The 12,001-nt window shown below is 49.5% G+C and overlaps 1 protein-coding gene across 1 annotated transcript in view; it reads right to left on the bottom strand.

Annotated features, from left to right (window-relative positions):
• Man2b2 (mannosidase alpha class 2B member 2) overlaps positions 1-9,432 on the bottom strand; it is a 30,181-nt gene extending 20,749 nt beyond the window's left edge. Inside the window, exons 1-4 of the mRNA XM_006985602.4 lie at positions 9,208-9,432; positions 8,399-8,545; positions 6,302-6,407; positions 2,844-3,016 (exon numbers count right to left, since the gene is read on the bottom strand). Coding sequence (XP_006985664.1) covers positions 2,844-3,016; positions 6,302-6,407; positions 8,399-8,545; positions 9,208-9,345 — 564 coding nt within the window. The 5' untranslated portion in view covers positions 9,346-9,432. The remainder of the gene's footprint in view (positions 1-2,843; positions 3,017-6,301; positions 6,408-8,398; positions 8,546-9,207) is intronic.
• Positions 9,433-12,001: the final 2,569 nt, after the last annotated feature.

The raw sequence follows: 12,001 nt of genomic DNA, 5'->3' as shown, positions 1-12,001 counted from the left end.
AGGTTAAGAGCACTGACTATTCTTCCAGAGGTCCTGAGTTCAATTCCCAGCAACCACATGGTAACTTACAACCATCTGTAATGACATCTGGCACCCTCTTCTGTACACATAATAAATAAATACATCTTAAAAAAAACCTACTAGCCGGGCGTGGTGGCGCACGCCTTTAATCCCAGCACTTGGGAGGTAGAGGCAGGCGGATCTCTGTGAGTTCGAGGCCAGCCTGGGCTACCAAGTGAGCTCCAGGAAAGGCGCAAAGCTACACAAGAGAAACCCTGTCTCGAAAAAACCAAAAAAAAAAAAAAAAAAAAAAAAAAAAAAAAAAAAACCTACTAGTCTCAAATATTTTACATTGGTATGGATTTTTGAATATTGATACAAATTTAAGGTTATTTTTGTTACACTGTATATATGTTCCCACTCTTGTTTAAAGTATTGTACCTGTGCAGCTCATTTTAAAATGTAATGTAAATTTCTAGTCCTTAAAGCTATTTAGGATAATAAAGAAATACAGGTTAGGATAATAAAGAAATAGTAGTCATCTATAACAATCAAACTTGTAGTCATGTTAGGTATGTTTTGAATGTCAAGATAGACATTCTATTTTAAATAGATAGATGGTCTTCAACACTTCAAAGACCTACAGAATATGGCATTTAAAATGTCTTAATAACATAAGGCTTTTCAAGACAGTGAGACATGTCTGCTCCTGGCAGCAACAATTTACTTCAAAAGAGGATGATGGGCATCAAAGAACCTCCATATGGAGTTTGCTGGCAAAGCTGGCCATTTGGGCAAGAAACTGCCCTTGCCTCGATTGCTGACAGGATGCTGTCCAAATTGGACAAGCAGGACACACAAAAAAAGGACTGCCAAACTGTGCCAAGACAAAATAGGACAGACCTTCAAAATTCCTGCTTCACAAAAAAAGTCTGTCAGATATTCTAGGACTATAGGCTGAAGATGGATGCTCCAACATTGCAGAGGAACTTTGGGTCACTGTCCAGGCAGCCAGATGTCTTTGTCATTTCCATAGTTTTGGAAGTTGCTTGTTCTACACTTTCTGTTTACTCAGATAATATTATATCCTTCTCAGATCTTTGATGGGGCAGAAGACTAGATAGTTATAGTTACAGTTTTCTTTGTTACCAAATTCAGAAAAGAAATTCACAAAAGAGGTGTAAAATATATAGGGTTGAGAGACATAAAAGCTTAAGTTGCTTATCTAAGAAAATGATTTGAGACCTAAAAAGATAGTTTTGGGTTGGTAATACAAGTTAGGATAGAAAGTAAATCAGGTACAAAACTTTGGTCTCATCAAGATAGGATAGATAATGTAGTATTTTCTTTGAATTTGCTGATACTAATGGACTGGACATTGTAAATGTAATTCCTCCCTGATAACTGTTCTTTTTTCTTTAGTTTTTTGAGACAGGGTTTCTTGTGTAGCTTTGGAGCCTTTCTTGGAACTCACTCTGTAGACCAGGCTGGCCTGATAATTGTTCTTATTGTATATAGTTTTACTATGTTAGAGTTAAAGCCTTTCCTTTTTATTTAGACAAAAAAAAGGGGAGGGGAAATGTACAATGAAGATATATTGCTGTGATTGGTTTACTAAAGAGGTGAATGGCCAATAGCTAGGCAGGAGGTATAGGTGGGACTTCTGGGCAGAAAGAGAAAAAGTAGGGGATGAATCTAGGCACACAAAAGACACCATGGAGCCATGGAATGAGCTGGACACATAGAATGGGAAAGAGACAAAAGCCACATGGCAGAATGTAGATTAATAAAATATGGGCTAATTTGAGTTATGAACTAGTGGGGCAAGCCTAAGCTAAGGCTGAGCTTTCATAATTAATAATAAGTCTCTGTGTTGTTATTTGGGAGCTGGCAGCCCAAAGAAAAATCCAACTACAGTCAGGAGGTAGGATGGGGGTGCCAGAGCCGGGAAACAGGGAGTCGGTGTTTAATGGGCATAGTTTCAGTGTGGGAAGATGGAAAAAACGATGGCCATGGTTGTACAAGTTGTGTACTCATCACCACTGAATCATACACTTAAAAATGGTTAAAGAGACAAATTTTACCACTACTTTCAATGTCTTTGAAGAGGTTATCAAAATCCAGCCTGGTTTGTGGCATTTTGTAATGGCTGCCACATGGTCTTATGGGACGAATAGAACATAAGTAAAATCAAAAAAAAAAAAAAAAAAAGAAAGAAAGAAAGAAAGAAAGAAAGAAAAAAGAAAAGTATTGGGTGGGGGGGGCATAGACATAGCACACCACAGTGGAGATGTGAGGAGAAAATGGCCCCCTGCATGCCAAGGACAGAGGCAAGGGCAGACCCCGACCCCAGCCTTCAGGAACAGCAACCTGCCCTTCACCACCACTACATGTGCACTTTGACCCAGCACCTACAGCCTCTAAGGTATGAGGGCACATGTCTGCTGCCCAAGGTCCAAGTGCAGCTAACACCTCACCTCCCAAGCTGGCTCAGGGCTGATGGAGGTGCTGGCTGGATGCAGCTGACACCAGGCCTGGTCCTTCCTAGCACACGGTCAGCCCTGTGGCTGCGTGTGTGTGATGTCCCCAGCTGAACACTCTGCCTGGCCCTCTAGTCCTTCATCCACATTTCTAGAGTACAGCTCAGCTGCATTCCTCATGGACAGCCCTGGGAAGGAGCCAGCCCAGGCCCAGGCCCAGCTAAAGGGTAGAAAGGCCTGGAGGCAGGAAGCCATTCTTGGAGGCAGCTACAGGAGTCAGGCTCAGGTCAGGCAGTTACCACATAGCCCAGTGAGGGGCAGGAAGGCAGAAGGAGGTGACAGCGGGTATGGAGTGGGACGCACCTGGGCTTCCTGCAAGGCATCCTTGAGGTCGTAGTCAATCCGGGAGATGAGATGGGCATTGAAGCCTGCCAGGGCAAACAGGGTCGGGGTTGTCGCCGATGCACCAAAGGGGTCCACGTGCCAGGAGAACTGTGGCCGGATCCCAAATGTTTCATAGAGAAAGCCATGTCCTTCTGCAAAGACAGAGGTCACCTAGCTGGGCTGGCCGGGTGGCCTCTCACCCTGGCTCTCTGGGTACCCTGTGTCAGTGTTAGTTCCTAGGCTGAGCAGGTCACGAGGACGGCAGAACAGGGTTTCGATCTTAACTCTTAATTGAGCACATTGAATTCAATTCACCAGCAATCTCTAGACGAACAGTACCTAGGCTTAAGTACATCCATACACACCACCATTCAGTTCCAGAACTTTCAGTCTTGCAACACTGAATCACAGCTTCCCAGCCCCCGGCAACAGCATTCTACATGTCTCTATTGATCTGGTGGCATTAGGGGCTCCCTGTAAGAGGACCCCACAGCACTGGTCCTTATGTGTCTGGCTCATTTCCCTCAGGACTAGGTGAGTGAGCTTCTTGCCTCAGATTATGCTGCCAGGCCCCACACCCTGAGGGCAACTCTAATGGACCTTGAGCTCCTCATCCAGAAAGTGGGCATACTAGATGTTTGCTGTCGGATGTTACTAAGTTTGGGGGTAGTTCGTTACAGAGCAAGGCACTCTGGGTCAAACTCATCCAGCCATTTGTCCACTCAAACATCATTCAGAAGCCACCACACTGGAACAGACGCTGGGTTCAGAGCTACAGGAGAAAGAAACTCAACGTGTGGAATGAACCACTGACTACCTCCCCCAAACCTTGCCCCAAGCGCTGTCCTCCTAAAACCCAATGGGTTTGTCGTCTGCATGGCAAGAGTGGGGTACAAGGACCCAGTGACCCTCTAGGCCTGGGACTCTGACTGAGACCCAGGTGGTGCCCGGGAGTAGTAAGTGGAGTAATAAGCCATAGGCAAGGTTGAGGCTCAGAGAGCAAGGATGGTCAGGAAGGCAAAAGGGATGGAGGAGGCTGGTGGTCTGATGGGTCAGGTGTGTGGAGTGGGTAAGGGTCAGGCAGAGGACATGGACGAGCATCATTCTGCCAGCAGGGCAGACTGGGATGTGCAGGAAACAGAGAGGATGGAGCAAGAGGCTGCATGGTCAACAGCAGCATGTTGAGGACAGGTAATCGCCCTAGCCACTCCCATACAGGCAGAGCCCTGACTGGTCAGGGCACAGTGCCAGCCTGTGGTGAAGAATGCAGTGAGTCTGAGTCAAAGGCTTGCTAACTGCGTCCCCTAGACATTTGATCCTCTAGTTGACAGGAGCAGAGAGCAAGCTCAGTTAGTTATGGAGAAGTCATGAGGTGGTGACTTCTCCACAACCTGGGGAATACGCATGTGCAAACCAAAGCCCACTGCAGTGCAAACAGCAAGAAGAGTAAGCTCACTCAGCCAGGAACCACCAAGGAGTCCATTCCACATCCCCTTCCACCCCGTCAGTGTTTCCCTGGATTGCCTGCAGTCGGGGGTTGCCTGTCCAAATCAGGCCCACCGTTCTCATGTGCTTAAGTTTATCTTTCAACAGCATGGATTATGGAGACAGCTGATAACACATGTGGGTTAGTAAGCGTGGTGGGCCTCAGTGAAGGTCTCCTCCCTTATTTCCAAAAATAGTCAAGAAATGTGCCAATACCCTTTACAGTGTGTTTCCCCTCTGGGCTTTACCAGGGAAGCTGGGCCCAAGCCAGAGTGCCGAGATCACGGGACCTGTTGCTCAGCAACGGGCCCTGAGTCTAGTCCTGGCTATTGGCCCTTGGCCAAGTCACCTCACTCACTGGATCTCAGTTTTTACAACTCTATTTTTAAGATTTATTTTTTTAAATATGCATATCTAGGTGGATAAGTGATGTGAGTGCAGAGACCAGAAGAGGACACTGGATGCCCTGGAGCTGAAGTTACAGAAAGTTGTGAGTTTCCTGATGTGGATTCCAGGAACTGAACCCAGATCCTCTACAAGAACAGCACCTGTTCTTAACCACTGAGCTATCTCTCCAGTCCCCTGGGTCTCAGTTTTCACATGTGCAAAAGGAGGCTAAAGATCCCAGGGCATCCTCAGCCTCCATGAGGACTGTGTGAGCAAAGTGTGTCACTGCAGCTGGAGGTGACGGCAGGGAGAAGGGACAGAGTGTGCAGGTATGACTGTAGTGGGGGAGATGGGATGCCACTGGTGATAGTGGTGGAGATGACAGTGGTGATGGTGATTGTGGTGGTGATAATGGTGATTGTGGTGGTGATAATGGTGATGGTGGTAGTGAGGATGGTGATGGTGCTAGTGATAACGGTGAGGGTAGTAGTGATGGAGATAATAATGGTGATGGTGGTGGTGGTGGTGGTAGTGGTGATGTTGGAGTAATGGAAGAAGAACAGTGGTGATGATGGCAGTCATAATGGTGGTGGTGGGAGCAGACAACATTCACCGGGCATTCTATGGAATCGGATATTCTACTTAAGTACTTCGCATGTATTTATCCCAACTTAATTCTCTCAAGAGGCAGGTATTAATGTCGTCTCAAACTAATTTCTCAAGGGAGAATTGGGGTTTCATGATACATCCCTTTCCCGAGGCCAAGGTCCTTGGGGCCATGATGGTCCTAGGTCACCTGACGCTGGACCCCTGACTTTTAACCCCTTTACTCAAATCCCTGTAGACCTAGAAGATCACTGTTCCCTTTGCCAAAGTACCCTGCTCAGAGGAGCAGGCAGATCTCAGGACATGGAGGCCAGGCATACACTTCTGCCGACTCCAGGCCTCTGAGTGACAGACAGGCAGGGCGAGTGTGACAGCTTGAATGTGAAATATCCCCTAGGGCAGTGGTTCTCAACCTTCCTAATGCTGCGACCCTTTAATACAGTTCCTCATGCTGTGGTGACCCCCACCATTAAACTATTTCATTGCTACTTCATAACTGTAATTTTGCTACTGTTATGAGTCATAATGTAAATATCTGATATGCGACTCACAAAGGGGTCGAGACCCACAGGTTGAGAACCACTGCCCTATAAATTCATATACTGGGGGCTTGGTCCTCATGTGGGAGGTACTGAAAATTTTAGGGTGTAGGGCCTGACTGGGGGATGTAGGTCACTGGGGCAGGTCCACTTTGTCTGTGGTTCCTTCCTGTCCAACACAAAATCAACATTGTCCTCATCCACATGGTCCTTCTGCCATTTTGCCTCACCAAAGGCCCACAGTCAACAACAGAGCCAGGGACTATAGCCTGAACTCTCAGGAACCGTAGGCCAAGTAAACAGTTTAACTGGTTTTCAGCTAGTTATCAGAAATGATAAAGAAGTGAGTACACACACACACACACACACACACACACACACACACACACACACACAAAGAAGTGAGTACAGTGGCCAAACCTGTGAGCTGTAGGATCTGGTCATCCAGGTGGGTCACAGCCTCATCATGCATGACCTGGCCTCCGAGAACGAACTCCAGGCGTCCTTCATCCAGGAGCTGGCGAACCTGGGCACAGGCAGGCAGAAGAAGACAGCCAGGTCATAGGTCCCAAGCGCTGCTCAGGGCCTTCATGAAACTCCCATCCTGCTCACTCCACAACATCAGGACACTGCCCTGGTGCATACCATGTCCTCTATGCTCAGAAGCACATGGCCCATGGCAGCTGAGACCTTGATCCATGTCTGTGTCCATGAATGTGTTTTTAATTTTCAAATAACTTGAAACTTAAAAACAAAAAACAAAAACAAAAACTGCAGGAGCAGAACAAAGTGCTTCCTCATACTCCTCGCCAGAACCACTCAGTGGCCACATTTTTAGACCCTTTTGCTTAAATACTTCCATGTCTAGATCCTTGTTCCATTCTGTCTAAAGCACTTAGGGGGAGTTAGCTACAGCCTGCTTTACTCTGAGCATTTTTGTGCATGCCTCCGAGGAATGAGGATGATGCTAACCCTGGTGTTATCACCCCAACCCAGAAACAGATTGCTAACACTACTGTACAATCATCAGGCTTCCCATGAACCTCAGAGTGCCCCAGCAGTTTCCTCTCCTGGCACACTCCTTCAACCTGGGGCCATACATCACTGTAAACTGTCACCTGTCATTCCGATCCTTTAATTCAGGGAACAGCCCCTCAGCCTGTCTTCTTTGGGGGCCTGGCAACTTGGATTCAGTGTGGTCTTGCTGGCGAATGTATGTTAGGTAAATGAATGCAGGGATAGGTAGAGAAAACTGGTGGGTGTGAGGGTGGGCAGTGGGCTGTCAGGCAGCCCTTATGGCGCTTTTGGCTTGTGTGCTGAGGTGGCTTACCCCCAACCACCTGCTACATATGAGGAACTGTCCAGCCATTGGAGATTCTGCACTGAACACAGCAGACAAAATCCTGGCCTCCAGGGAACTGCACTAGTAGATTCCTACCTAGAGCTTTACCCCAAGCCACGCCCCTCACAGAGGGTTGGAGACAGACTCCACTGGAAGAGGCGGGCTCTAGAGTCCGACATCCCTGTTTATTCATAAACTGCAAAGCCTCGAGACAGTGGCCAGACCATCTCTGTAAGTCTATACGACAATCCCCATAGCTGGTACAGGTAAGTGGCCTCAAACACGAGGTCATGCACCATGACTTGACAGGCTTGACAGGACCCTTAGCCTGGCTCCAGTAAGACCTAGCACACTCCCGCTAAGCCTGCTTAGTTGGCTACCTCAAGAGACTTAAGCTCTCCACAGCTCACGTGCAGTGGCTGCTCAGAAAGTGAACGCAGCTGGGCAGTGGTGGTGCATGCCTTTAATCCCAGCACTCAGGAGACAGAAGCAGGCGGATCTCTGTGAGTCTGAGGCCAGCCTGGTCTACAGAGCGAGTTTTAGGACACTCAGGGATACACAGAAAAACCCTGTCTCAAAAAAAAAAAAAAAAAAAAAAAAAAGTAAGAAAGAAAAGAAAAAGAAAGGTGAATGCTGGGAAGGGAAGAGAACTAAGAGCACCTAAGTATTGTTCCAGGTGTTTCCTCAGATTCCTTCTTGGCATGAGCTGTCCGAGCCGGGAGCCTGCTACCTCATTTTATAGAAGAGGAAGCCATGGTAGGACCAGGCACCAACCTGCCCAGGTTCTCTGTATTGTGTGACACTGACTGCCCCTGAGCCGTGAGGATTCCAAACCCAGACAGCAGGGGCAGGGGAGAGTCAGTGTGTGCCAATAGGGGAGGGGGCAAGGTTCACCTGGGTGTTGATTCAGCACTAACCCCCATGCCTCTGGGGAAGGAGTGCTGCCTTGTGGGGGGACTCCCCCTCCCCCCACAAGAACAGGCAGAAAAAGAAAAGATAGAAAAGATTACATCACCCTGTCCCTGGGCAGAGGCCCTGACCACTTTTTTTTTTTAACAGCTGGCATGTCCCTGAGCACATCTGGAACTCGCTATCTAGTCTCCTGCTGGGACTTTCACAGACACTTGGGGTACCTGGGGACCCATATATATCCTGCTATCCCGCCCCTGCCTTACCTGGTGTTTCTGCTCCTCAGAGGCCACACCATCCCACCAGAGCCGGAAGAATTCTTGCTCCACAGCAATGAAGCGGCGTTGCTGGCCACGGGTCAGTTCCGCCACCACAGTGGTGTAGACATTGGCTGCATAGGACCGCATGCTTTCCTGAGGAGGCAAACGCCATCACACAAGCTCCAGAGAGGCTGAGGGCTGTGGTAAGCCCAAAGGACCAAAGAGAAGATCTAGAGACCAAGTGTCCCGATACGTAATACCCCCAGTGCACCCAGGCCTAAGGGGCATGGGTAGGGATCACCGCTTTCTCTTTACAGATGGGGAAACTGAGGCAATGGGGAAAAGGGGGAAAAAGCCGCCCTGTCCAAGGTTCTGAACAGAAGGAACCGCGAGGTTACAAGCCCAACCCCAAGCTTATCCGGGCTGGGGTGGTGGTGTGCAGAGGAAGCTGAACTGGCGAGCCCTTGTGTCAGCACCACAGAGGGCCAGCCCACTTCCCAGGAGTCAGCTGACATTCACATGCTTGGAAGCCAGCCCCACCTTATGCTACTCCAGGCTTACTCCCGAAGATTGGTTACCTGTCAACCCACACTTTGGGGACACACTCTCCTGCCCTGACTTTTGTAGGGACCATCCAGTAAGATGTGATACCACGACTCCAAGGCAGGAAGTGACCAGCCCAGGGCTGCGGCTCAGACAGCAGGGTCCCAGGGTGGAGGCTGGAACCCAGGCTACCTCCCGCTTCCCGGCTGGGCTGGGCGCACCCCGCAGGGGGCAGCTACTGTGCAAGGGGATCAGGAACGCCCGCCACTTACCTGGACCGTGTAGATCCAGCCCACGTCCATATGGCTGTGGGGCACCACGAAGGCCTGGATGGGGCCGGCCGGCTGGGCCGCGGGTGGCCGCAGCAGCAGCAGCTGGCCGAGCAGCGGCAGCCAGCGCAGCGGCCCCATGGCTTGGCGGGCGGGACACTGCCCCGGCGGCGGGTCCCGGGCGGAGCGGCCCACTTCCGGGTCCGTGGACCGCGGCGCCCCCTGTCGGCGGGAGCGCGCCAGCGCAGCGAGCCGACGGATAGAGCACGAGCTTGTCCCGGTTTGGGCGCCCCCTGTCGGCTGGAGTGCACGATGCACCTCTCGTCTCCAGCGGGTGGCCTTACAGCCCAAGGCTGGTGTCCCAAGCCTTGGAGAGTGCTGTTGTCTCCGCACCGGGAAGCCTTCCAAGACAACAATCGCCCGCTTGCAGACCTCTAGCCTCAGGGTGGCTTGAATTGGAACTTCTGAGTCCATTCTAAGGGAGTAAAGCCGGCTTTTACAGACATAGATACAGAGGGGCCAAGGTTGGTAGATTGAGAATCAAATTTGGGGTCCTGGGTGGTGAGCTCGGGCAGATATTTAATCGCTTTGCTCTCCATAAAATGGAATGTGGTGATCGGGGAGGCATGAGTTGTGAGGGAAATGAGATCTAAGTGAATGAAGTCCCTGTCTCCCAGGTCGTTAGGATTGGTGGATTCACAAGCTAGTAGGAAAGCAGTTCTCTGAGGCACCTCTGGGGTCCCTCTCTGTGCCCCATGGTTTGGGGTTTCCTGAGCAGCGTGAGGCCAGACCTGTGACACTGATCTGGTCTGTCTCTTGCCCTTCAGCAAATGCAACCTGAAAACAGGTTGTTCTCTGAGCAAGAACTGATCCCTTTCCATCTTGTCCAAAGGCTCGAGTCCTCTAGATCCCACAATAGGTCAGACTCTCCCTGGCAGATGTGGGTAGCCATTTACCAACTTGCGTGGCCACTGCCCCTTCAGGACTCACAGCTGGACTACATTTCCCAGCCTCCTTTGCACGACAAGTGTTGGCCAATGAGATGTGGGCCACGGTGTGGGCTCTAGGAATGGAACCTGGGTCCTCAGGAAGAGCAGTCAGAACTGTCAGCTGCTGTGACATCTCTTCAGCCCAACCATAGCTTCTTAATTGTGTGTCATGACCACACACGTGGGACCGCAAAACTTTGGCTACAGTAAAAAGTTTCTGTATGTGTAATACCAGACTCAAACCTGTGAAGAATTTGAGGTATTTCTGGTGGTGATCACTCATGTTGCTTTGTGGTGCTCACATCGTGAGACCCCGAGCAAGACCATCACAGAGCTGATACACGATGCAAAACACACAGGGGTTTATTGATAACAAGCAAGGGACTCAACGCAGTGGGTGGAGGAGGATGGCCTTGAGCTCCCAGAATGAGAGGTTCTTAAAGGGAAAAACCGCAAGCAGGGTGATACAAGCCTTGGTGTTGTATGATTGGATGAGGGTATGTAACCTTTGAATTTACCGGTTGGGGGTTATAGTTATCATTTTTGGGCAGGCCTGGACAAGTCCCAGGCTTTGTCCTTGAGCTGCCATGGAGGCTGGCTGGCCTCACACGTTCACATTGACCCATGCACGTAGCTCTAAGTTGGTGAGGGGTCGGTCCCAGACAGTAAACAACTGGCTGAACCTTGAGCAGTCAGAGTATGTGCAGAAAGGGAGCTACTCCAAGGACTATGTTTTTTGTTTATGGCCCTCCCAGAAACTGCTTGCTCAAGTCTCGGGAAACTGAAATTGAGGGCTGATCCTGAGAGAAGACTGAGCATCCTGTTATGGCGTCTGCTTGGTCCTTTCAGCTTCAGATGATGTCACTGCAGCCTTGGCGCTCAACATGCCCTTTGCACTGTGCAGGCTGATAGGCCATGCCGCAAACACCACCTGAAACATCTCGGTTCAGATATGCTCCGAATTGCATTGTTTTCGCTAAACAGATTGTTTGTGCTCTCACAGAAACATAATGGTTTCATCTCAAAAACAATCATTTAATATTTCCCTTTTATCATTTCTCAGCATATGTGTCAAATTAGCATATGTTTGAATTGTGTAAGTTAGAATATTGTACTGTGTCTAGTTTGTGTGTATGGTGTGTGTATGTGTATCTGTGTGTGTGTCTGTGTGTGTGTCTATGTGTGCATATGTGTATACATGCACGTGGAGGCCAGGGGATGACGCTGAGTATCTTCCTGTACCCCTCTCCACCTTGTGTTTTGAGATAGCATCTCTCGCTGAACCTGGGGCTCACTAATTGGCCAAGATGGCTGCCCAGTAGCTCCAGGGAGCCTCCTGTCTCTGCCTCCCAGTGTTGGGGTCACAGATTCTCACCACTGTACCTAGCGTTTACATGGATGCTGGGGATCTGAACTCAGGTCCTCATTACTCATCTCTGGGAGTCCCAACTGGCTTCACTGGTCCCCTCAACCATTGTCTTCTCTGTGGGTGAAAGCATCCATGAACTGAAGCGTGGGGTGAATTCTACCTTCAGGATTAGCTCAACAAATACGGAGGTGAATGCACCCGAGGAATGAGTATGCCTGAGCTGAGGCTGGTTCTTTTCTCTGCTGCTCATGTGACATCAGGGAGTGGTTCTCACTTCCAAGGACCCCAGAGTTGAGTAAGGACAATAAAGTCCAGTCTCACAGGATGCTGACGAGTGCTGTAGTCTGAAAGAGAAATGTCCTCCAAAGACTCATGCATTTGAACTCTTGGTCCCATTGGTGGCACTGTTTGCAGTGATTGTGGAACCTTTAGGATGGTG

This window comes from Peromyscus maniculatus, chromosome 10 (genome assembly GCF_049852395.1).
Source record: "Peromyscus maniculatus bairdii isolate BWxNUB_F1_BW_parent chromosome 10, HU_Pman_BW_mat_3.1, whole genome shotgun sequence".
NCBI classification, from domain to species: Eukaryota; Metazoa; Chordata; class Mammalia; order Rodentia; family Cricetidae; genus Peromyscus; species Peromyscus maniculatus.
This window is presented reverse-complemented; position numbering and strand designations above follow the sequence as displayed.